At 34.2% G+C, this 27818-nt stretch overlaps 2 protein-coding genes across 3 annotated transcripts; both read left to right on the top strand.

Moving 5' to 3' along the window:
* Nucleotides 1-8303: 8303 nt before the first annotated feature.
* Nucleotides 8304-9746, top strand: LOC140174687 (protein MAIN-LIKE 1-like). Its single transcript, XM_072200179.1, has 5 exons — nucleotides 8304-8360; nucleotides 8455-8596; nucleotides 8735-9197; nucleotides 9310-9405; nucleotides 9512-9746. Exons 1-5 carry the CDS (start codon nucleotides 8304-8306, stop codon nucleotides 9744-9746), a joined length of 993 nt encoding a protein of 330 aa, XP_072056280.1.
* Nucleotides 9747-12541: 2795 nt separating this feature from the next.
* Nucleotides 12542-15808, top strand: LOC112705161 (scarecrow-like protein 14). 2 transcript variants are annotated; one of them, XM_025756014.2, is made up of 2 exons: nucleotides 12542-13324; nucleotides 13597-15808. In XM_025756014.2, the coding sequence occupies exon 2, from the start codon at nucleotides 13667-13669 to the stop codon at nucleotides 15602-15604; it is 1938 nt and encodes a 645-aa protein (XP_025611799.1). In that variant the 5' UTR covers nucleotides 12542-13324; nucleotides 13597-13666; the 3' UTR covers nucleotides 15605-15808. The 2 variants fall into 2 exon arrangements, with proteins under 2 accessions (XP_025611799.1, XP_029144264.1); XM_029288431.2 differs by having other exon boundaries at nucleotides 12546-13324; nucleotides 13594-15808.
* Nucleotides 15809-27818: the final 12010 nt, after the last annotated feature.

Here is a 27818-nt window from a genome sequence, read left to right as displayed (position 1 = left end):
GAGAATAGATACAAGCTCTAGAGGTACAAAATCAATCGTGTATGTATCAATATTTATTTATCACTAGAATGAGACCAATGCGATGCGGGACGGTAAACTTCTTCATATTAATCAGTCATGTTTAGAATTTTTATATATTTATTAAATTGAATAATTAAATAAATAAATTAATTTTTGATAGACTTATTAGTTATGAAATACTCATACAGCTGTGCGAATTCTTCCGTTTGTGGATTAATGTAGATTTTTGTATTTGAAGTTGTGCTAATCGAATAATTACCTAAAATATTATAATATAATAGGTTATATAAAATAAGATTGTGTTGTATTTGTCTCATTTAATGTATTATATAAAATGTAATTATTTGAATTAAGGAAAACAATAAATTTAAAATTTTTTGAAAAAGATCTACCTTTATATTCACTAACTAATGTTGATGTGAATGCAACAAATTTTTTGTCTTTTATTTATGTTGTAGTTCTTTTATTTATCTGACATGAGAGATTTTTCCACAACGTGACTTTTAACACAATGTTTCTAAAATTATTAGTATTCTGTTAATAACTATATGTGTAAATGAAAAATAAATTGCTTCTATATTTTTGAGTAAAGGACATTTTCGTCCTTGACCTTTTTTTTCGTAGACATTTTCGTCCTCAAGCAATGAAAAATACATTAAAGCCCCTGACCCTTGAAAAATATGGACATTTATGTCCATCCGTTGAATTCAGCCGTTTGCACTGAACGGAAAAGGCTGAGCTGGCAGAGGTGGCACTGAGGTGGCACGTAACGGAGGTCAGGTGGCATGGAGCATTTCGTAACAGGACGTATAAGTCCCTGGAGACGGAGCATTTCGTAACAAGACGTATAAGTCCCTGGAGACGAAAACGACGCCGTTTCGTCTCCTCCCCCATTTGCCCTTTTCTTCTTCCTTAGTCCCTTTTCCCTTCCATTCTTCTTCCTCAGCCCCTGCCTCCATCACCGCCGCACAGCTGCGCTTCCGTCAGCCACCATCAACGCTGGCGACCTCCTCCTTTCTCTCTTTTCACGTCTTCTTCCCTTTCTCACTCCCTTGCTCCCATTAGTCTCTCTCTCTCTCTCTCTCTTGCCAGCCTTCACCAAATGTCAATTCGTCAAAAAACATTCCATGTGTCGAGGGATAACACTGGAGGGTCCAGATAGAGAATATAAAAATAAAGCTGAAGCAAAAGATATACCTCAAAAAGTAGTTATAGTTCTCTATTACTATCTAGTTGTTGTGCTTGTGCATTTGTTGCTGCCTTATCAGTTTTTTCCAAAACAAAATTCTTCAATGAATCAACATCCCTTGAACTTGGTAATTCAAAAACCATGTAAACTTAAAATTCGATCTATTAATGCTTCCTCAAACGTTGGTTAACACATGGGGTGAGAGTGCAATGGGGAATAGATAATACAGGCATCCAGCAAGTAAAACAAATAAATAATTAAGTGGATAAATCAGTTAATAATTGATGGTGAAAAAGCCATGATGTTTTTCATTGAGTTAAAGAATACCTTTCTTCATTCATGGCTACTTAGATAATTAGATAAAGCAGTAAAGAATCACACATAAATTATATCCAATAATCCAAGACCATTCAAAAATATTTTTCTCCATTCACGCACTTGTGTCTTGACAGTATTGATACTCAATTAACTGTCAAATGCAATTCAGAATTTTACAAGAATAAAATATATCAATCATTGAACTCATAAATGTAGAAGCAGAGTGCAGAGTAGACTCAAACATAGCATGAGATTTTAAGAAACATGCGACACTACATTATAAGCATATGCCACAAAGCTCCTTTGATGATCACCGCAATCCACTTCCCCAATCTCTATTTCATTAGTTCCTTCAATTGCTTTTCCCAAATCATCCCACAACGTCCCCAAGTTCTTACTGTAATAATAAGCATCATTATTTTACAGCTTAGAAATCACTCTTAGCTCAACAATATAAAAGCAGCTAAGAGAATGAATGAATCAATTATCAATGCTTGCACCAGGAAACACAGAACTTGACAAACCACGCAGTGTCCTTCTCCTTGATCTATGAAGGGGGAAAAGTAAAAAATATTCCATGTGAATCTCATTGAAATTTTCACTCCCCATTAGAAGAAAAGCAACATCCCAAAGGTCAATTTCAACGGTTTTTTTCGCAAAACAAACAAAAACAACATGAGAAAAAAAGGGAAAAAGAGTTCACCTTTACAATTATGCAAATTGAGGACCTTCAAGAATGTGAAACCATTGGCAATGATGTCAAGGTCGGAATCGGTGACGCCGGGATAAAACGACCGCAAAACGGACTGGGCAAGGTCCAATCGAGCAAGCATGTGAAACCATCGCCAGGATCGAACGAAGCTCGTCGTCAGTGAGAGTGTCATTTATGCAGAGGTTCGAGGATCCCGATCCGACACTGTTCATTATTGTTGGTGTGGAAAAAACCCTAACCCCTCGAGATTTGAGACTAATTTTTGCAGAGAGGCAGCGGCGCGGCGGTAGTGGGTCACCGAGAAGGTTGTCGTGGACGAACGGTGGGTGGAAGGAGGGTGAGGAGAAAGAGACTAATGGGAGTAAAGGAGTGAGAAAGGGAAGAAGACGTGAAAAGAGAGGAAGGAGTAGGTCGCCGACGTTGATGGTAGTTGACGGAGGCTCGGCTGTGCGGCGGTGATGGAGGCAGGGGCTAAGGAAGAAGAATGGAAGGGAAAAGGGACAAAGGAAGAAGAAAAGGGCAGATAGGGGAGGAGACGAAACGGCGTCGTTTTCGTCTCTAAGGACTTATACGTCCTGTTACGAAATGCTCCGTCTCTAGAGACTTATACGTCCTGTAACAAAATGCTCCATGCCACCTAGCCTCCGTTACGTGCCACCTCAGCGCCACCTCTACCAGCTCAGCCTTTTTCGTCCAGGGCAAACAGCTGAATTCAACGGAATGACATAAATGTCCATGTTTTTCAGGGGTTAGAGGCTTTAATGTATTTTCCATTGCTTGAGGACGAAAATGTCCACGAAAAAAAAAGTCAGGGACGAAAATGTCCTTTACTCCTATATTTTTTTACTATTTAAGTATCAATGACATTCTTCGTATTTTTGTAGGTTTTCTTTTAACATCTATTTATTCTTCTTCTCCTAGTACATGCAGTTTTTCAATGATATTTACAGTAAAAAGAACAAAAATGTGTAGAATTTTTTTAATAAGTTATTTTTAATAGGAATAATTAAAATAGTATAAAGTGAAATTACATGTTAATATTTTTCTTTGACCCACTCTTTCAGATAATGTCTCAAGTGATGCAAATTTAAAATAGTATTGGGGAATGTTCAAAATTGAATCTTTAATTTCTTTCACAATAGTTGTGAGTAAAAAATTTACTTTCATTGTACCTTTAATTGACCTGTACAAATCATTTGCATCTTCTACTTTCAAATTTTTTATAGTATACATTTTTTCTTCTTAACTTGTAACAAATGTTTGAATTTTTTTTTTGTGTCTAAACATGGAAAGAAACAAAGCAAACACTATCCTATATCCGAGCGGATGATTTGCTGGAGATCAACACAAGGCTCAGACCAAATAACATGATTAGAGTTACTCTTGGCATCATATCTAGCCATCCAATCCGCAGCTCTATTTACTTTTCGGGACACCCACTCAACATGAACAAGTCAAGGACGAGATAAAAGCTTTTGAATTTTGTGAACCAAATCTGTTACTTCAGATGAATACCCACTTGTAAACTCATGCATGATGGGCAGAATGTCAAGGAAATCCGTTTCACATATAATATCCCTCAAACCGTAATCCCAATTTAAAACCAACCACCTCCAAGCAACAAATAATTCACATATGATGATAGATCAGGGGGAATACTTCCAGAACAGCCTGAGATCTAATCTCCCTCAAAATCTCTAATAATACACCCAAATTCCGCTAAATTTGAATCCAGATACAAGCTTGCATCACAATTAAAACTGTTGTCTACCGGTGGTTCCCAACACAGGCAATTTCTGATAGACCTAAAGGCATTGTTTCGATTCCTGTAAACCTATTAGTCCTTGACGGTAATTCTGGCAAAGGCAACAACCTTGTGGTCTGTCCAAGGGTTGTCATTATTGAATATTTCATTGTACCTATGTCTTCATACCAACCAAAGCCCTGTACCAAAAGACGCCTTATTGTTAGCCAAGGCCTTTCGAAACCACTCTTCAAGAGCAGTACCAGCCGTCAAATCCAGGATACTAGGATCCAACATATGCCGAATTGCCTTTGATCATTCACAGTCTCTAAGGCAATGTTCCATAGTCTCCTGCGCCTTGTTACATCTCTTACACATATCTGAAGAAGCTAAATGCCGCTTGAATCGAAAGGTCTCAGTTGGTAGAGCATCATAAAGCCAAACCACATAGTAAATTTGAACTTCTCCGGAATGTTTGTATTCCACAACTAGTTCCAGTTACTATTGACATTTCAATTTAATGTTTTCTCTAATAACTATCTATAGCCCTCCCTTGCACTATACTTTTTTGTTGCTGCAGGCCACCACTCCCACTGTGGCTCAAACTCAGTCGAACTAGAATATCTCAGACCACAAATAAACTGCTTAATCTCATGTGAAATAGACGTGGTAAAACTATCAACCTTCTAAGACACCCCTTTCCACAAGTCAGCCACTATAAAATATGTACATAAGGAATAAGGTTGCAAAGCTTACCAAAAGGAGTTCACTACTCATCATACCAAATTGATTTGTGGACATCCCCAATATTCTAATGAAGCACTTCTTGAGATGCTCATAGGCACTAACAATGTTCTTCTAGGTAGCCGATGAAGAATTTGTTCATCATATTTTTTTTCACAATTATATGAAGAGGTGTTACCTGCAGTGTCAGTAAATCATAGTTAATAATTAGTTAAAAAATTGATTATATATATTTTTTTAAGTTATTAGAAAAATAATAATGAATAATATATTGAAAAAAGTATAATTTTAATGATATTAAAAATACAATTATATATAAAGTATTATAAAATAATATAAAAAAAGTATAAAAAGCAAAAATAATTAAAATATTTTTTTGTAAATTAATTAAAAATACAATAAATATATTTGTTTTGTACCTTTTCATCTAATATAATTATTTCTAAGCAAAGAGGTTCCTTTTTATTTATGGGTGTTAATGTTTCTCATAGACAAACCACGCGAACTTTGATAAACCAATTGTCTTTTTGTTTGGTGATATTATCCAAAGAATGATGCTTCATTGAGTAAGTTTGAGATGTTGTGTAGTTCGAAAATAAATTTCTTGTGCTAAATTTGATGTTATTTAAAAGAATAGTAATAAGAGACTTATATAAGTAGTTCAAATAATATGAAATTTGAATATTTGTAACGTAAAATTTATTATGATTAATAATATTACTATGGCATTTGTAATATGGATGTTTATTACATTTAATGAGTTATTTATAGAAATTAATAAATAAATTATTAGATTATAAATTTATTGTATTGTTAATAATAGTAAGATATAATAAATATAGGGATATGAATTCAATATCTTTGTTGGTTACAAATTTGATTAAACATTATTAATTTTTAATTATTATCACTGGTAATTTTGTACTCTAATTTACATATATTTTTATTACTTGTATATATATATTTTCTACAATTTTAATTTATGTGTGAATTTATGTATGTAATAGAATTTTTTTTATTAGCTATAATTGAATATTTATTACTTATAGTTTATACTTTCTTACTTTTTTTGTTGATTTAAAAATAATAGTTGCTTTGACAAAAATTGAGTAGTTAATTCTAAAGTTTTGCTAAGTAAGCGATGTTGCTGACATGACATTAGTAGGAAGTGAAAGATATCTTAAAAATAATGTAGATAAATTTATCCATTTACTTTTATATATTAAAAGTGAAATTACTTGTTAATATTTTTTTGTCCCATTCTATCAGATAATGCCTCAAGTGATGCAAATTTAAAATAGTGTTGGAAAATATTTAAAACTGGATCTTTAATTTTTTTTACAACAGTTATGAGTAAGCAAATTGTTTTCATTGTACCTTTAATTAGTGTATACAAATCGTTTGCATGTTTTATTTTCAAATTTTTTATAGTATAGATTTTTTTCTTGTAACAAATGTTTGAATTTGTTCATCATATTTTTCTTCACGATTACATGAAGAGGTGTTCACTACAGTGTTAGTAAATCATAGTTAATATTTAGTTAAAAAAATTGATTACATTTATTTTTTTTAAGTTATTAGAAAATGAACAATGAATAGCATATTAAAAGAAATATAATTTTAACGATATTAAAATACAATTATATATAAAATAATATAAAAAGTATAAAAAGCAAGTATTTTTTCGTAAATTTAATTAAAAATACAATAAATATGTTTGTTTGTACATTTTCATTTAATATAATCATGTCTAAGTAAAGAGGTTCCTCTTCATTTGTCGGTGTTAATATTTTTCATAGACGAACTACACGAACTTTGATAAACTAATTGTCTGTTTGTTTGGTGATATTGTCCAAAGAATGATACTCCATTGAGTAAGTCTAAGATGTTGTGTAGTTCGAAGATAAATTTCTTGTACTAAATTTGATGTTATTTAAAGGAATAGTAATAAGAGACTTATATAAGTAGTTCAAATAGTATGAAATTTTAATATTTGTAACGTAAAATTATTATGATTAATAATATTATTATGACATTTGTAATATAAATGTTTATTACATTTATGAGTTATTTATAAAAATTAATAAATTTATTATTAGATTATAAATTTATTGTATTGTTTATAACGGTAAGATATAATAAATATAGAGATATGGATTCAATATTTTTGTAGGTTACAAATTGAGTTAGACATTATTATTAACTTTTAATTATTGTCATTGATAATTTTGCACTTTAATTTGCATATATTTCTATTACTTGTATATATATATTTTTTACAATTTTAATTTATGTGTGAATTTATGTATGTAATAGAATACTTTTTTATTAGCTATAATTGAATATTTATTACTTATAGTTTATACTTTTTTTTTGCTTTGAAAATAATAGTTAATTTGACACAAATTGAGTGGTTGATTCTAAAGTTTTGCCAAGTAAGCGATGTTGTTGACATTGTATTAGTAGAAAGAAAAAGATGTCTTAAAAGTAATGTGGATAAATTTATCTATTTACTTTTATATATTAAGAATAGATAGATAGATTCTCCTTAGTTCTATAGAAATATTTCATTTAAATTGTAAGAAAAATGATAAATAAATGTATTGATGCATCGACGGTTGATTTTGTGCCTTTGGAGTTTGTAGTTATTCTCCATATTATCGACCTTATTCTTGTAGTGCTGTTATGTAGGATATTTCATTAATTATTTAACTTTGACCTCACAGTAGACTATATTGGAGCTAAATGAATTTTTTTTACATTTATATATGACAGTTTAAATCTTAAAAACCAAAATAGGATTACGTCTAAACGTATGAGACCAATTTATTATTTTATTAAAAAAATATTAAAAACAATTAAAAAATAATTTATATATATAGGGCAAAATGCGCAAATAAGCTAATGGCATACACAAATTTCACAATTCAGCCAAAAGGAAAAACGTTACAAGGTTCCACCAAAAGCACATTTCTATATAGTTTGAATTAGTGCAATTTGAATTACAAATTTATAGTAATTCAAATCACACTGATTCGAATTACACACACGCGCACTCAAGCACTAATTCGAATCAAGCTGATTCGAATTACACACACACTATCACACTAATTCGAATGGGTTAGGTTTGAACTAGTGAATTTTCATACCCATAGTAATTTGAAACAGGCTGTTTCGAATTACTCTATGTTTCGCCTATATAAGGAGTTCGAACTAACCTCATTCGAACCACTATTCCAAATCTATACTCCACCAAATTCCAGAGAAAATGACCCAAAATGACTTCTACAAAGGCTTGAGCAGAATATTTAGCTGATGGGAGATAATCCAGACAGACTTTATCGTTTGGATGGAGTAGCCCATATAGCTGGTGTCATCAACGAAAAGGTTCATGCAAACTTGATCTTTTAAAATAGGAGCAAATAACTTTTTTTTTATATTTTTTGTGGTTTTGATAGTGACTGATATTAGTGACATTGTTAGTGAATGATATTAGGGGTTTAATTAGTGGGTTTGATAGTGGATGATGTTAGTGGTTTTGTTAGTGGTTTAGGCATTGGGTTTGTTAGTGAATGATGTTAGCGGTTTTGTTAGCAGTTTCGTTAGTGGTTTATGTTTTTGTTGGTGATTTTGTAAGTGGTTTTGTTGGTGATTTTGTTAGTGAATGATCTTTTGTTAGTGAATGATTAAAGTTGTTTTTTATTTTCTGGTACATTAACTTTGCAGCCCCAGCGATGTATCTCGAGCATGCGACGGCAGCAGGGTATGCGTCTGAACGAGAGATACGTTCCGCACTTGCAGATGGCCGGCTTATACCATCTTGCGAGGTTGAACGAGAGATGGTTCAGACTGGATGAGCCCATGATCAGTGCGTTCATTGAGCGCTAGCGTCCGGAGACGCACACGTTTCATATGCCATTCATGGAGTGCACTATTACACTGCAGGACGTGGCGTACCAGTTAGGACTGCCGATCGATTGATGTTATGTTAGTGGTTGCCTAACAGATTTCCAGACACACATCCAGGGTGGTCGGCCAGCTTGGGTGTGGTTCCAGGAGTTGCTTGGTGTGTTACCTCCTGCGAACCAAATGCAGAAGTTTGTAGTGAACTGCAGCCGATTCCAGGAGATCTTCGGAGAGCTCCCTGAGGGAGCCGATAAGCCCACAGTTAGGAGGTATTCTCGGGCCTACATCATGATGTTATTAGGGACTCAGCTATTTGCCGATAAGTCCGGCAACCACATTCACATTAGGTGGCTCCCATACGTAGCTAGGCTTGAGGACATGGGTGGCTACAGCTGGGGATCAGCTGCTCTATTGTGGTTATACCGGTGCATGTGCCAAGTGGCGAACAGACATGTGGTGAAGTTAGCTGGACTGTTACAGCTACTTCAGTCATGGATCTTCTGGCGCTTTCCTGGATTTAGACCCGCTGGATATGATACTTTCAGCTGGCTCTTGGCCTCAAGGTACTGTTATGTTTTTTTTTGTCGTCTACTATTATTTTATTATATCTACGTTTATAATGTTATATTACTTGGTGCTATTTTCATTTCGTGATAACATGGGCCTGGGTTACAGGTGGTCAGGTCATAATCCTACAGCGAGCGAGAAGGGACCTCGAGTGCAGATGTGGAGGCTCAGGATAGACCTCTTACTGTCTTACAGGCTCGAGATGTAAGTATATAAACCACTCCTTCGTATTATATACTCTTTCAGATTAGCAGTTGTTCTTGGCTAAACGGCGATGCTATCTATTCGCAGTTTATTTGGATGCCGTCAGATCTCCTGACGTTATTCAGGTTGTGCATTTGGAGATATTGGAGCCTTGGCATACGACGTTGTGGAGGTGTGTGACAGCGCTGATATATTTCACCGTCATAGAGTGGCACCCGATAGATCGGGTGCTACCGCAGTTTGGTGGAGTACAGCCCCGACCCCAGCCTACCCTCGACATCGACTTCTTGATGTCCAAGGATGGAAGAGGTGGTGATCGTTATTTCCCGTATAGATTGTAGTTCTGGCACCTTCATTGGGAGAGCCGGGCGGATCATATGCTCCGGTTTGATGTTGTGCCAGACCTTGGTTCGTCACATGATTTTCTGGATTGGTGGGGTCAGCATGGTAAGAGATTCCCGTCACTTGAGCTATATCTCAGGGATCCCAGAGCCGTGCTTATTCCGGTTAACGTGACACAGCGAGGTGCCGGACGAGTGCCTGACATGGATCGGGTGGATGATGTTCCGGATATGCGTTGCGTTGAGCAGAGAGCTCGTGTTGGGACACGTAGGAGCCAGCGTGAGTGGAGGTGGCTCGATCAGGCCATGGCGGAGGGAGACGCTAGGGGGAGGGGTGGTGGCAGACGACGAGGATGTTTGTCGTCATGTGTTCGAATCTCCTACCCTCATCCCGATGTTGAGTCCATAACGATAGTCAATCCTGTTCGCCCAGTCACACATGGCAGGGTCTTCAGACCGTAGAATATCAAACCAGTAATCGAATTCCACCTCAGTCTTGGCATAGGCTGCAGTCACAAGAAGCCTCCTTACGTCCTTACCTTTGAACATGAGGGCAAAATTTGCGGCCACGTATCGAATACAGAATGCACGGTATGCAGCAAGTGGTAGCCATCCTCCATCGGGAGCCTCAAGTGCAGCCTTGATACCGTTGTGTCTATCTGATATCACCAGGAGTCCCGGTTGTGGGGTCATGTGATGGCGGAGATGGGAGAGAAAAAACGACCAGGACTCCGCATTCTCACCCTCCACGAGTGCAAATGCAACAGGCAGGATGTTGGCGTTCCTGTCCTGTGCAATCGCAACGAGCAATATACACCCATATTTACCATACAAGTGGGTTCCATCGATACTCACCAACGGCTTGCAATGCCGGAATGCCTCAATACATGGTGGGAATATCCAGAAAAGCTGGTGAAAATAGGCTTGGGAGCCGTCCACCTGCTCCCCTCCACTTGAACAGGACTCGTCCTCAGCACTGCAACACTGCCAGGCATCATCATCTGAACTCCTAAGACCCACCGCAGCAGCTCGTTGTATGACTCATCCCAATCACCGTAAATATGGGCGACAGCCTTCTGTTTTGCCCAACCAGACCCTCCTATAAGTCGGCCTGAACCCAAAGTGAGCCTCCGTCGCATTCAGTAGTACCTTGATGCAGACGGATGCATTAGCTCTAACCATTGGCATGATGAACGCCGAGATCACATGATAATCAAGACTCCTGTGGTCGCTCGAGATCGACGTCGTGAGACAGGTATGAGGTCCGGAGACTGTCATCAGCAATGAGGTCCGGCTCCACATCATCATCGTCATCATCATCCAGCAATGCATCACCCATACCAGCCGGTGCCCCACATTGTAAAGAAGTCGGCACCCTATCCACGATACCAATTTCTCTGCCACCACTGCAGTTGAGATCAACGGCGAAGGACGGTGAGGTGCCAGGCTCGTCCCGAGGTGCATTCACAGGCACGGACGAAGATGCACCAACAGGTCTCGAGTTAGAACTGGCTACCGTGCCTATAGTGTGGGTGTTCCGGTTCGAACCTCCCGAGCTAGATACCACATCAACCAACTTTGCCAACAGCTCAGGCGTCCTGACCTCGGAAAACTGTCGACGACAATGGAAGAGGACCTGCAAATCCTCATCACTCCCTATGATGAAACAATCGTACTTCACGTCATCTCGCAGCACTGAGATCAGAATGCGATAGAATAACTTCTGAACCCGCTTCACGCCTTGCAGCCCAAGTTTCTGTATTATAGAATTCACGAAGTCATTGAATGTCGTCGTAGGTCTCATAAAAATACTCATATGATTCTTATCGGTGAATTTCATACCAGATCATGTTTTTCTCATAATTGACCTCTGTAATGCACCAATATTACAAAACTCTCCTCACTAGCCATTTTGTCATTCTAATGAGAAGAATTCACGTTCACACCATACTTATACACGTCAGACCCTTCATAATTCGAAACAGTATATATATATATATATATATATATATATATATATATATATATATATATATATATATATATATATATATATATATATATAATTCGAACCAGCTGGATTCGAACTACCTAATGAATTACTCACTATATAATTCGAATAAGATCTCTTCGAACTAACTACCAATGCATGCATTCATAGTTCGAATTAAGTAGTTTCAAATTACCTTCTATATAATTCGAACCGTTCCGGTTCGAATTACTCATGTTTAATATTCGAACTTAATTGATTTGAATTACATATAGACATATTTTAGTTGATTCATGTCTCGTTTTTTCTTTTGGCTGAATTGTAAAAATTTTGTATCTAACGGACTTATATACGTATTTTGCCATATATATTATTTTCACGTATCTTACAAGAATTTAAAATTCATATGTGCGCGTATTCTGGTTTGTGTCTGTGTCTAACTATCTATACATCATAGCTGGACTAATTCAAAGGGCGAGCGTATTATTTTTTCGGTGACCGAAGGGGGAGCGTATAGGCCGTTTCTTGGAATTTTTAATAATTTATTTTTTATATTTAAAAAATATATATATTTAAAATCTAATATAATTTATTTTTTGCGGCATTATGAATTTTCTGAATTTGTTACTGAAACAGTGAAACCTGCTGCAAACATCAGTATTTTTTTTTTGGTCATGGGCAAACATCAGTATATAACCTCTAAGACAGGCCTTTTCATGGGCTCTCTGCGAGGCCCAACTTATGTTGCAATGGGCCAAGTTGTGATCGTTTGAATTTTTTAAGAGTGCTCCATGCACGTATTCAGAGGCAGGAAGAAAATGGAAGAATTTTGCACGTTTCTTAATTCTTATCTTATGCGAGAGAGAGAGAGAGAGAGAGTACGTTTCGGGAACCTAGCTAAGTAGCTATGATGGCGGTGGCCGGTGAGAGTGTTGTAGATACTACGATGATGAATGAAATGAACACATCAGCTTCCATCGTCGTCCAAAGACACAGTTCCAAGCGTTGAATTCAACCCTAACCAGGTGGCAAGTGGCCGGCACCTCTACCTGGTCGGTGATGACCACTACATCCCCGCGCCTTGTTTCCTCGTAAAATAAATATCTTCCAATCTCGCTCTCAAACTTAATGCCTTTCATACTCACTCCACTCCACTCAAAATATCTTTCCATTTATGGCGCATATATGTGCCGAGGAAGGAAGGTATGTGTATATATGTTACATTACTTTGAATGTTTGCTTCCAATTATAGGTTTTAGTTGGATTGGATAACATAACGAAACGCACATACATGCTTTCCATTTTCCATGTCATTAACCTTATAAGCATTTTGACACGTGAAAATTCTTCAACAAAAGATCAGAGGGAGCATTATCTCTGTTGTTGAGAATTTGAACACAAAAGGAGCCGTTTTTCGTTTCTAGAAACATACATGAAAATCCTATGATGTGTATAGTGGTTCACCATCTCCTTGAAAGCGATTGCCTCAGAGACATGTTATAAAGTCTACTTTCCTATGCATGCAATCCAGAACCATTCCTTGCTACTACCATAGTATAGCATGCAACACTGCTATAACTAACTTCAGGTACCTAACACAAATCCTTGTTACTTAAATATATTTCAGGAAAATTTCTTTTCTTGTGTCCTCTCAGAGAAAATAAATGTTCTTACTCTGCGCTATTTATGTTGCCATTTAGAAGTTAAATTCTATGTTATTAGTATTTTAGAAAAAATAATAATAGACTTATAATGTTTATGTGGAAGGCAATTTTATTATTTCATCATAATAAAAACACTGATATGCTCTTAGCACAACTAAGAATTTCTCTATATTTCATGACCTATTTATTTCAGCAGATGAGTTCATAGCTTAGTGGTTAAATTTCCTGCTGCTTCTCATTTGAGTCTGAGGTCGTGTGCTAGCTAGATGGCTGATCCAAGCCATGGTGGAAATCCGGCCACCGATTTCACAACTAGTAGGGAGGAAAATCCAGCTCCCTTTGATGAGAGTGATTTCTCTGCTGCAGCCCTAAAGTACATAGATGAAATGCTGATGGAAGAAGACATCGATGAAGAGTACAACATGTTCCAACATTCCTCGGCTCTCCTAGCAGCTGAGAAATCACTTTATGATGCCATTGGCCAGAGGTATCCTTCTTCTGCCTCTACTTTGTGGTCTTCAACTTCTTCTTCTATCCAGCATCATAATTACTACCCCAATGTGGAGAGCCCTGGGGATAGTTATAGCAGTACTAGTTCTGGCAGCACTTGTGGCACCACCAATACTAGCAGCTCTGCTGACTACTTCTGGAGCGGTTTTGATCTTTCTATGATTCCATTGATGCCAAACACTTTACCTTTTCCTGATACCTTTAATTTTCAGTCCAATCCATCCTCCACCACCCCCCAATCTAACCACAGAAGCGACTTCACTGCCACAAACAATAGTAGTGGATTAGGACAGGTGGTGATTAAGACTGAAGAAGTCGATTATGATTTAGAGGAAGAGGAAGAGGAAGAGGAAGAGGTCCAATTTCTTGCTGAGTCCATAGGAAGCAGTAGCAAGCAATCAGCATTGTACATGGATGACACTGAGCTATCCGAATTTTTTGATAAGGTACTTATTGGAGCTGGATTGGGAAGAGGGTCATCCCAAGCTGATGAAGGCATTCCCAAAGATTCTCGCGGTAAGAAGAGCCGTGCAAGGAAAAGAAATGACAAAAATGACGACGAAGTTATTGATCTGAGGTCATTGTTGATGCAATGTGCACAAGCAGTTTCTTCTGATAACCGTCCAATGGCAAAAGAGTTATTGATGCAGATTAAGCTGCATTCTTCTCCAACAGGTGATGCAACTCAGAGATTGTCCCATTGCTTTGTAAATGCTCTGGAAGCACGCATGGCAGGGACAGGTACACACATTCATAGTGCCTTATCCACAAAAAGGCCCTCTGCTTCTGATATGGTCAAGGCCTACAAAATGTTTACATTAGCTTGTCCATTTGACAAGTTTGGAATCAGGTTCTCAGTCAACTCAATTGGCGATTTGGCCATGGAAGGTGTCCAAACTCTTCACATTGTCGAATTTGGCATCCGCTATGGCTTCAAGTGGCCTGGACTTATGTATCGCCTATCCAGACTCCCCAGTGGGCCTCCGAAGCTTCGCATAACCGGGATAGAGTATCCACTGCCTGGTTTGAAGCTTGAGCAAACAGGGCAATGCTTAGCAAGGTATTGCGAGCGATTCAACATCCCTTTCGAGTTCAATGCTATTGTTGCAAAGAAATGGGAGAGAATCAAAGTTGAGGATCTCAAGATAAGGGAGAATGAGTTTGTAGCTGTGAATTGCATGTTTAGATTTGAGAATCTGCATGATGAGACAGTTGTGTTGGAGAATCCTAGAGATTCTGTTTTGGAGTTAATAAGGAAGGCTAATCCGAACATATTTGTACATGGCATTATAAATGGTAACTATGATGCTGCATTCTTCGTGACAAGGTTTAAGGAGGCAATGTTTCATTACTCAGCAATGTTTGACATGCTTGATAACACTGTTGCCCGTGATGATCCTATAAGGTTGATGTATGAGGAAGCTATATTTGGGAAGGAAGTGATGAATGTTGTGGCTTGTGAAGGGAATGAGAGGATTGAGAGACCACACAATTACAAGAAATGGCAGGTAAGGAACACAAGAGCAGGGTTCAGGCAGCTTTCATTGGATGAACAAATGATTGAGAAGTTTAAGGATATGTTGAGAAATGAAGGTTATCATAGAGATTTCATGCTTCATGCTGATGGCAAATGGCTTCTACAAGGTTGGAAGGGCAGAATCCTATATGCTTCTTCTTGTTGGGTACCAGCATAGGCCTTCACAGCAAGGTTTTGTAGGCGCACAGATAAAAAATTATTTGTGTTAGGCCTTAAGTAGCATGATCATCGGCAATAAGTATATTCTGTCTCCCGACGGCTAGTGTTTAGGAGAAAAAAAATAGTCTAGCACTATTTGAAAAATTTCAAAAGTAATTTTTTTAAGCTTTTGATTTATAAAAAATAGTAGTATTAATATTTAGTATAATTTTTAAAATTAAATTACAGCTTTTTAAGAAATTATTTAAGAATTTATAAAAAAGTTAAAAGAAATGACTTCTCTCATAATACTATTATTTTTTTATCATATTTTTATAAAAGAAACACTTTTAAAACTAAAAATTCAAATACAAAATAACTTATTTATAAGTTATTTTTAATATAGTTATTTATTGTTTAAGTTATTTTATAAAAAAAATTTAATTAAACTGTTTATCCAAACTAAGTTTAAATTTGTCTCATTTAATACTTATTTATTACGGAATATATTAAATAAAATAAAAAATAGTATAAATATTATGTCACCAAAATACTCATCTAAAGATAAATGTTATACGAATTTAATTTAGATATTTTTGTATAAATCCAAATATAACATTTGGAGTGTTTATATATGAAATTGAACTAATTTGGATTATTTGAATGATCAATTTACATATTTTTGTATAAATATAAATTTCTCAAATATCCAGAACCGAACGGGATACGATGAGATAGAATGTAATAGAGACAAACAAAAGACAGGGAGAACGGATTACCTACTTTTAACACATTTAGATTATTTATATATAAAATTAAATCAATTTGAGTTGGTCAAATGGACTTGTTCATTTAAATTAGTATTGAGAGTTTAAATTTTATTTTGTGCGTTTAAGTAAGTATTTGAGAGTTTAAATTTCATTTTATGTATATAGTAATTTAATGGACAATAATAAAAATTTAGATCTGCGACTCTACCGGAGATTAATTTTTGTTCTATCAAACTATACCAATGGATAACAAAAATATATGAAATTGAAGCCTTATAATTTTTCATTTATTAACGGAGTGTTACGTTACAGTTATTAATTGGAAATATGTTTACTCCATGTTATAAGATCCAAGATGTTTGCCTCACTCCGCTTTTTTAGGTCAGCAATGACTTTACCAGGGAAAACACCATGATTTTATGTTGCTATTTTTTTTAAAAAAATATTTTTATTTAAAATTTAATTATATAATTTAAAATGACTATAATATATTAATAGAATAAAATTTAAATTTAAAAAATGTGAAAGTAAATTTAAAAATTAGACCCTTTTTGAAGATTTTTTATTTTAATTAATAAAATAAATATAAGAACTACCAAAATAAATAATTTAAAAAAAATTACCGATTTAAATTTTACAGTCTTATCTCGTTTATACTGCAAACGAGATAAGACACGTCAGCTGCAACGTGTATATCTTGTTTACACTGTAAACGAGATAGATGAAAGATAAGTTAATAGCATGTATAAAATGATGTGTAACCGTTGGTATTCTCTACAAACATTTTCTATCCTTTTTCTGTCTGGTTTTTCTCATGAAAACAAGGCATCAATGGCCAGTAACAGTCCATACATAGTTGTGCTTGTTTATCCCAATTGTCATATGAGAAATAGCGACAATGGAATGACATTTGAGTGTGAGGATTCGATATTGTTTCTCTCTCAGCGTGTGAATACGTTGTCGGATTTAAAGAGTTTCATATTGAGCAAGCTTGGTGGTACAGAAATGAGGGAGATCGGATGGGTGGCATATAGGTTGCTGGCACCCATGGGTAACAGAGTCTTCCGGTTTCGACTATTCCGATTTCAAGGGGATGAGCATGTGCGATTGATGTTCGACATCCATGGGAGGATCATGGTAGACCAGGTAATGGAGCTTTCCGCCGAGATGGGACATAGTGGTTGTGGGAGTTCCGTACACTCGACCTATGTACAGGACGACCAACCTCTCGCACCACCGTCCATTCATGTCGCCATTCCAGTGGATGAGGCAGAGGAGGGCGAGGAGGAGTTGGACGAGGATTACGTGGCGGACAGTGCGGACAGTGATTCGTCCGATGGTAGGGATGAGGATGAGTTTGTTCCGGAGACACCTGCTCAGACTGTGGCGCACCATGTCCTACCACCACCTCACCCAATTTCGGCGCTATCGGCAGTGGCAACTCATTATTACAGTCTAGATCTGGACGCCATGCATGAGAGGACTCCGTTTTCTGACATGGGTGAAGAGAATTACAATCTAGATGATGGTGTAGAGTTTCAGGTCGGCCACAGGTTCAAAAACTAAGAGGCAGTGCTTCAGGGTGTGAAGAACTATAGTATTCGAAGGAGTGCAGAGTACCGGGTGATCGAATCGCACCGGTTAAAGTACCATGAACCCTAAACCCTAAACAAACCGAACGCAGCTAACCTCGAAGTCGGTCATCCTGGCATAATGCGACGTCTCGTTCAGCCAGTTGATGTCTTTGTCGTTTCCCGCCTAGCGCGCCATCACTGTATCAATCTAAAATAAGGTAGAAAAGAGTTAAAAGAGGGGAGAAAGAGGTTGACTAAGTCAAAATGGGGCCCGAAATACCGCTGTAAACGACTTCTACTTATAGGCGCGGACAGGCCTTATCTCGTTTACAGTATAAAAGAGATATACACATTGCAGCTGACGAATCTTATCTCGTTTACAGTGTAAATGAGAAATACCCCTGTAAACGACTTCTACCTATAGGCGCAGACAGACCTTATCTCGTTTACAGTGTAAACGAGATATACACGTTGCAGCTGACGAATCTTATCCCGTTTACATGAAATGTCATCTCATTTACACTGTAAACGAGATAAGACTGTGGAATTTAAATCGGTAAATATTTTTTAAATTATTTATTTTGGTAATTATTACATTTATTTTATTTATTAAAATAAAAAATCACCCTTTTTGATTTGATTTATAAATAAAGGATAAATAAGAATTAGAATTCTCAAATGAATTCAAATCGTTCATTTGTAGTTGTTCTAAAGTAAGAAAAAGAGTTCAACTCTTAAGTGAATTCTAATTTCTAGCATTTCAAATAATCTCTCTAGGAATGAACGCGGATTGGATCAGATATAGGCAGAATCTTAATTCGATCTGCACTAAACCATCGGATCATATCCAACATCTACAGTTTTTAAGATTGAATCCGATCCGATCCGCATATTTGCGAATCAGATCGGATATCGATATATCCAAAAATACAAAAATATTTTTAAAAGCTTATTTTTATTAAAAAAATAACAAATTAGATGTTTCAACTGAGATAGTTTTTCTCGATAAAAACGTGAGTTTCCTACCACTTTTTTAAATAATATTGAATTTATATTATTGATATTTCAAATGTGTTTATTTACTTCATTTTAATTGTTCTTTGATTTTTGTTTGTCAATTCTAGAGAGAAAAAATACATGTTTCAGTTAAGAAGGTATGTGTCTCGATTTGTGAATTTGCTAAGAGAAAGAATGGCATATCAAATTACATATTTTGGTATTGAAACTTAGACGTAATGTGGGTAACTTCAAGACTACATATCAAGAGTATGTGGTGAATGTAACAGTCCAGACCACCCACTAGCACGATATTGTCCGCTTTGGCACACAAGGCCTCACGGTTTTGCCTTTGACGATAGGGATGATAGCCGAAGCCCCCCACACTCACTCACCAAAATGCGTCATGCTAGGGAGAGGTATCCACACCCTTATAAGGCATGCTTCGTTCTCCTCCCCAACCGATGTGGGACCTTACAATCCACCCCCCTAAGGGAGCCCAGCGCCCTCACTGGCACATCGATCCGGGTTCTGGCTCTGATACCATAATGTAACACCCTCACTATCAGAAGTCACGCTTCCGGCTGCACTACTCTGATAGAAAGAAGTATTACGACTACTTTACATACTAAGTACTAAAATAGGAGCCTGTGACTCGATACTGTATCACTGATTTCTTTGAAAACCGGAAATAAACACTTTATCTTAAGAAAAATACAAACAGGCATAGATAAACTTAAGGAGAAGATCATCTTACTTAGTAAAAAGAGAAAATATGAAATAAACAATTGAGGGAACTAAACAAAGTATAGTTGTTTGCGTTACCTCGAAACTCCGTGACTCCTTATAACCTCGTACACTTACCAAATTCACTTTCTGCGCACACAAACCGTGTCCCTAGAAACTAACACACAAAAAAAAAATAATTTCTTTATATAATTAAAACATGCTTTTATTTAAAAGTACTATTTAGTCTTTATTTATTTTTACCAGAATACCTTTAGATTTTTTCATTTGAACATAATTTGATTCTTTTGCAACATTATTCCAATTTTTATGCATATATATATATATATATATACTTAATTATGTATCTACGAACTCTTCAAACTTCCTAAAGCAAAATTTCTATTTTCATTTTAGTTAATTTTCATTTAATAAATTTCACGCCAATCATTTTAATTTGAATTTAATCTAGTACAACATAATATTTACCTTTGTTTAGTTTTTTTTTTGAAAAATATTGGACTTATATACTTTCTTTAGAAAAAGATAAACCAATTTCTTTAGGTTCAATTTGAAGTTGTTCTAAATTGTTGTACTCTCTTTCCTATTATTGCCCATGTCAAAATTCTTTGATTCAGAACTCCTTCTTAAGCTTTTGAATTAACTCCTTTTACACTACACTTCATTGCTTATATACATCTTTGTCCACATCGGTTGGGAAGGGGAACGAAACATGCCTTATAAGGGTGTGGATAAGGCCTTGTTTGCCAAAACGGACAATATCGTGCTAGTGGGTGGTCTGAACTGTTACAGATGGTATCAGAGTCAGAATCCAGATCGATGTGCCAGCGAGGGCACTGGGCTCCCTTAGGGGGGGTGGATTGTAAGGTCCCACATCGGTTGGGGAGGGGAATGAAGCATGCCTTATAAGGGTGTGGATACCTCTCCCTAGCATGACGCGTTTTGATGAGTGAGTGTGGTGGGTTTCGGCTATCATCCCTATCGTCAAAGGCAAAACCGTGAGGCCTTGTGTACCAAAGCGGACAATATCGTGCTAGCGGGTGGTCTGGGCTGTTACAAATGGTATCAGAGCCAGAACCCGGATCGATATGCCAACGAGGGCGCTGGGCTCCCTTAGGGGGGTGGATTGTAAGGTCCCACATCGGTTGAGAAGGGGAACGAAGCATGCCTTATAAGGGTGTGGATACCTCTCCTTAGCATGACGCGTTTTGACGAGTGAGTGTGGGGGGCTTTGGCTATCATCCCTATCGTCAAAGGCAAAACTGTGAGGCCTTGTGTGCCAAAGCGGACAATATCGTGCTAGCGGTGATATGGGTTGTTACAGTGAATTTAAACCAACGTACTCGTGCACAAACATCTAGAATCATCAAGTATCCCACAATATGTATTTAGTAGTTTTGTGAGTTTTGACACTCTGATCTCAATCCTTCTAGATTCGATTACATCTATTTGGTTGGTAAATTTATTGTTTTAAAAAAAATTATTGATAAATTTATTTATTTTATTGATTTTTTCTTATTAGCATAATTATTAACAAACCCTTTTTATCTTAATCTATTTTAAATATTATTGAACATCTTGCTGGAATTAGTAGTGAGAAGACTCTTGAAAAAGATCATAAATCTATTAAGTAGAATTTTATTGAATTGGAAGTCAATGATAGGTAATCAATTCTTTTTAGACTCTTTAGCTATATATTTAAACCTCTTATTTTTCATAAACATAATTTTTAGCGAATTAATTCAATTCCTTCAAAAAAAATTGTGAATCGAGTTCCTGAAAATATAATTCGCTTATAAATAGTTCATTTTGAATTAATTTGGATAACGTGTGAATAAAATAGAGTAAGTTAAATGGTACAAATTAGTTTGTTTAGAATAATTTTTTAACTGAATTTTTTAATTTTAGTTTATAATAGATTACAATAGCATGTCTATATTCCCTATGCAAGTATTTTTTTTAATATGAATGCTCATCTTTGTATGCTTAGTATTTGACAATTATTATTGCTCATGTAAAATGTCCTTCTAGATAGTATGACTGAAATTAAGAAGCAAACAGAATTGGCCGCTAAAATTTCAACATGAAAACAAAGAATTGAACATGATAACAATTTAAACATGATAATAATTCTTAATTTAAGTTTATCTACATAATAATAAATATATTATTTTATCTATATTTTAGCAATTTTTTAAATAATAATAACAATTAAAAAATATTATGCATTTGAAAGTTTTTGTTAATTAGGATGTATAAGAGTTTACGAAAAACTAAACTTCGAACTATTTTAATAAATAGAAGATTGATACACTATAAGAAAAGAGAGTTATTTTGACATGATTTTTTTTAACGGCCATAGTTAAGTATAAAAATTAATATGTATTTTTGACAAATATCACAAATGTCAAATTTTCTATGTTTTTTGATGAATAATTTGATTGTAGAAAATTACTCCTCAATTTTGATACTTATTTATTTTCAACTTATTCCATTATTCTTTTTCTTCGTTGAATTCCGTCAATTTCGGCATCACACTACTCTCAATTTAGGATCATATTACTCATTCTTCATCTTCAAAATCTCAGTTTATTTTTCAATTTCAAGATCTTATCTCATTTTTTGTTAAAAATTTTTGTTGAAAATTTTTTATGGTCAATAAGTGTCAAAATAAATAGTATTTTTGACAATTAATAAGTATCACAAAAAATATATTCTCAAATTTTTCTAACAAATTATTTTTGACGGCCAATATTTATCAAAATAAGATTTAAACTTTTTTTACAATTACTTATATGTCAAAAATATTATTTTTGACAAAACTTTTATTAACATATTTTCACAATTAAAATAGTGTCAAAAATTATTTTTTTGACGAATTTTAATTTTTTTTGACACATAATAATCCTAAAAAATTGTCTATATTATTGTAATGATATATAAGTTTTATATTTTAAAACAAATATTTATTTTATATTTTATCGGCAAATAATAATAGTTTTTTAAATTCTAACACGATGAATAAGGATGCAAGAAGTTTTTAATAATTAAGGATTCGTGTTAGAGAAAGTTACAAATCAAACGTATGATGCTAATATGCTTAGATTTCTTTTAATGTTCTTTAATTTAAGATCAATCATTTAGTTTTTTAACTAAAATACACAAACCGATCTAAGTTGTAAAATGACGCAAGAACGAAGAAGATTATATTATTTTAAAAGAGACATAATACATGTTTGGGTGTTATTATTTTGTTAAAAAATGATCTTTTTTAAATGAAAAAAAATTATTTTTTATTTTTTAATGTGTTTGGCAAATTTCTATTAATAAAAGTAAAAGTACTAGTAAAATAAAAAAAATGATCTTTTTTGAAAAGCTGTAATTTACATCTTTTTTTAAAAGATATTTTTTTCTTAAAAAAAATGCTTTTCATGTAATAAATAAACAAAAAAGTATTTTTATATTGTTATACTCAAATATAGTTGATAGATAAAAAAACCTTTTTACATGAGATATCCAAACATAAAATTACTTCTTTTAAAAAAAGATAACTCGAAAAAAGATATTTTCTTAAAAGCTCACCCAAATAAGCCCATAGTAAGATAACCATGACATATTATAATTTTCAAGAGTTAAGAGTCGCAGTAGTCTCAAGGTTTTAATTCTGGATGAAGACGACAATCCAAAATCATCAACAACAAATGTCATGTTTAAAGAAGTTTTTAATAATACTTAGGTAACAAAAATAATATTTTCATTTTAATAACATATTATGATAAAGTACAAATATTTACTGTAGATATAACTAATTTATCTATAACTCTACTTTTAGATTTGAAATGAAATGTGTAACAGGAAGCACAATATTATATGCCAATTGTTTTTCTAACGAGGTAAGTAAAATACTAGGTTGTCACATAAATTTTCATTAACCTTTTGTTTTAAAGTTTAGTATAAAATTGATATGATACTATTATAGTTATATATGTTCTTATTTTTTCAGATCTCTTTCCTTATAGTTCAAGAATATTATAGACTTCAAACTGTTTCATTTTTATTTTCCTTTGAATAGAGATAAAACAGCATATTCAGTATGTTTATTGTATAACGACGATGATAGTGTAATATTAAACTCGAGAAATTTATGATTATAAATATTATTTTCAATTTAACATGTTAAATTGAAATGTAAGCCTGTGTGCATCGCACGGGTTTAATACTAGTACACTTCTATTCTCACAATTTTTTCTATTCTTTTTCGTTCTTCTTTTAAATTTACGAAATCAAAGTTCTACTGATATTATTCTTTGTTCAAAAAATGGATCCAAACCAATTCAACTCCTTTTTTAATTACTTACAAATTTTTTCTTAAGTTTTGAATATCCAACAATCTCAAACTTCAAACTCTCAAATTTTAAATCAAAACTTCACACTATCTAATGCATTTCAAAGTTTAAATCCACAAAATTTTTCTAATTTCAATTTTCAAACTCCTTATAATAATTAATTTCCTATTTTCCAACCACATAATCAAAATTCACAAATACCACATTTTTTATTTTCATCCATATTTAACCCATATATCGAAAATGTTACTCCAACATCTTTGCCATTTCCAACTCAATTTAGTGCATCGAGACATAACTCATCTGGTGTTGGTGGCTCTTCTAACCCATCCTTTCAGACTCTGATACAATCTAGTCCAAATTCGTAATATTCAGATTTTGTCAACTCTCGTGAATTAGATGCTATCGACCTCAATGATGATGACATTGAAAATCGTAGGCAAGATAGTATTCAACACTGACAATAGGAAGAATATGAGATGTTGATCAGTTCATGGTTGAATGTTTCAACTGACTCTATAGTATTAGTACTGACTAAAAAGGCGAAACATTTTGGAGTCAAATTCACAGCTATTGTGTAGAATTTAGCACCGACATGAAAAGGAGGATAGTTGCATGTAAGAAACGATGGTATAAGATCAACAAGGCAGTTGCATAATTTACTGGTTGCTACAATCAAGCTAGTCGAAACATAAGGTGTGGTTCGAACGCTGATAATATAAAAGAGTCGATCTATAAAATTCATTCCACAAATTATGGTAAAAAATTCACTTTTGAGAGGCATTGGAATATGCTTTGTTTGGAGTAAAGATGGAGAAGGCAACTACCTACATAAAATGGAGGCTCAAAAAGAACCAAGGTTAGTGCAACTAGAGCATACTCATCATCATCAAATCCAAAAACACCGTTAGCTGACAAAATCAGAGTGGACTCTTTCGTTTGCCCACAAGTATCAAAGAAGAGCAAGAGAAAAGGTAAGGCAAAAGCAAATATCTGAAAATTTTAGCAAAAAGAAATCACCGTTGGCTGACAAAATTGGTGTTTATTCAATGACTAAGAAGAAGAAGATATTGATAGAAATTCTATCCCAACTCCTTATATGCATCATCAAAGATTATTTTGCAAATGAACCGGTGTATAATGCTAACATTTTTTTACGGGGGTTTTGAATGAGAAGACACGTGTTCATTTGGATAATAGATGCTCTCTCAAATGTCTATCCGTATTTCCAATAGAGGGTCAATGTAACTAGGAGAAAAGGCTTGTCACCACTCAAAAAATGCACTACTGTGATACGGATATTAGCATATGGTGTAGCAGCTAATGCTGTTGATGATTATGAGTGCATAGACAAAAACACCACAATTGAATGCTTGAAAAATTTTGTTGAAGGTGTCATTTTGGTGTTTAAGGATGACTATTTGCGAAAATCAAATTCAAATGATGTACGACGCCTACTATAAATAGCGGAGAGTCGTGGCTTTCCTGGTATGTTGGGCAGCATTGACTACATGCATTGGCAATGGAAAAAATTGTCCAAATGCGTGGAAATGTATATACATGAGTGGTTATCGTGGGGTTATAACCATAGTACTTGAGGTTGTAGCATTTTCAGACCTTTGAATATGACATGCGTTCTTTGGAGTTTCTGGTTAAAATAACGATATCAACGTGTTATATCGTTCATCAATGTTCGATGATATTCTAAATGATCGTGCTCCGAAAGTAAATTATACTATCAATGATAATAATTATACTATAGGATACTATTTAACAGATAGTATTTATACTGAATGGGCTACATTTGTCAAATCAATCTCAAAGTTACAAAGGGATAAACACAAGTTATTTGCACAATACTAAGAAAGGTAAAAAAAAAAAGACGTGGAGCGAGCATTTGGAGTGTGTCAAACACGCTTTGCAATTATATGTGGTCCAATACACTTTTAAAAAAAAAAAAAGCTTGCAAACATAACGAAAGCTTGTAATATATTGCATAATATGGTTGTTGAGGGTGAAAGAGACATTTATGCAGAAAATTTTGCTCAAACCTAGAGTATAACGATACCAAAAATGGCTTATCACAACCTTAGTTGGGAGAAGAATATTTTGCACCATACTATTAATTTCTCCAAAAAAATGTCCAACTTCAAAATAGACAGTAACATCCACAGTTGAAAGAGAATTTAATTAAACACATATGATAATTTCACAATACTTTTTGACAAATATAAAACTCTACTATAATTTTTTTATATTAAATAATTTTATAAATTAATTTAATCTCAAATTATATATTATGTATTATTGTTATATATAAAATTATTAATTTTTTAATAATAAATTACTTTTAAATCTATAAATTTTAATAATATTATTATAAAAATAGTAATTACATTAATTTTAACTTTTTTAATTAATTAATTCAATAGAGATTAAAATTAATTTTTAATAGAAAAGAGAGAATTATTTCGAGTTGGTATAAACCTATATTCTAGCACCAAAAAGAAAATGCTAAACATATAATAAGTCAAATGGATGAAAATTATTCCTCACGCTATACTATTATCCATTGCACTTATTTGAAAGTGCTTTGACTCGTGACTTAGTCAACAGTAGAAAATTAAATATATATCAAATTAGAAAATTAAATATATATCAAATTGTAGTGTCCTGGTAACATACATGGCTACGGTTATGGACTTATGGCCACATCCCACATTCCCCCCACACACAAAACCATACAGCAGAATTTAAATGCTTACGCATAACATATGGTTACGTGTGTTCCTGAATATGTCACCATGTGTCGGAGCCAATATTACGCGTGCAATTGTATGTGTAATGTGTGCAGTTAGTGTCTCTGAAATTAATAGATTAACGACAAACCAGACAGCCTTGAAATCAAATTCAAACAATGCATGTATGTTGAAAATTACATTAACATATTGATATTTCCATATATAGTTGACATGGCTATTATTAATTACCTTAATTCATTGCTTCGTGCCCAAGAGTTTCGTCAGGGATGAACAATAAAGAGGCTTAGCGACCAAGAAACATAAATTAACAGCTTGGTCTTTCATGATATGGATATGCATCCAAATATAAAATTATTCTTATCTATGAACATGCTACACGTTTTCAATTCAAGCTAACATTTAGCATGTCACCCCCAAGAAAGTTGACACCTCAAAAATGGTGTATTTCATTTAATTCATGTCTTTTACAATATTCCTAAATCGTATGTCATTATAGTTGATTAATTCACTTAAGCTGTGTTTGTTTGAGGTGAAAATGGGAGGAAAGAAAAGAGAAGTAAAAAAATTGAAAGGAAAATAGTTATTTTTTTTTGTTTGGTTAAGGAGAGAAATGAGAGAAAAAAAAATGGATGGAAAAATATTGGTGGGGTCCACTATTTTTTTTTCTTTCCAACAATAGAGAGAAAATGGAGAAAAAATTAATTCTCTTTCTCTACTTTTAATATTATTTTTTTATTTTTTTAATATATTTTATAATATAAAGATAAAATTGTCTTTTTATATTATTTCTTTTTTTCTTATTTTTCTTTCATCCAAACACATCTAAAAAAAATAAAAATCTACTCAATTTCTTTCCTTTTCTTTCTTTTCTTTCTATTTCTTTCCTCCTTATTTCTTTCCTTCCAACCAAACATAACCTTAAGGCATGTTTTTTTAAGAACTAGGTGCTGCTCAATGTTTTCAAAGTACGGTTTCAAATTTCAACTTCCAAAATATTTTCTCAAATTAATTGCATCTGATCTAATGATCGTACTACTT

This window comes from Arachis hypogaea, chromosome 8, assembly GCF_003086295.3.
Source record: "Arachis hypogaea cultivar Tifrunner chromosome 8, arahy.Tifrunner.gnm2.J5K5, whole genome shotgun sequence".
Classification (NCBI taxonomy): Eukaryota; Viridiplantae; Streptophyta; class Magnoliopsida; order Fabales; family Fabaceae; genus Arachis; species Arachis hypogaea.
The sequence above is the reverse complement of the archived record's forward strand: the minus strand, read 5'-3'. Positions and strand labels throughout refer to the sequence as shown.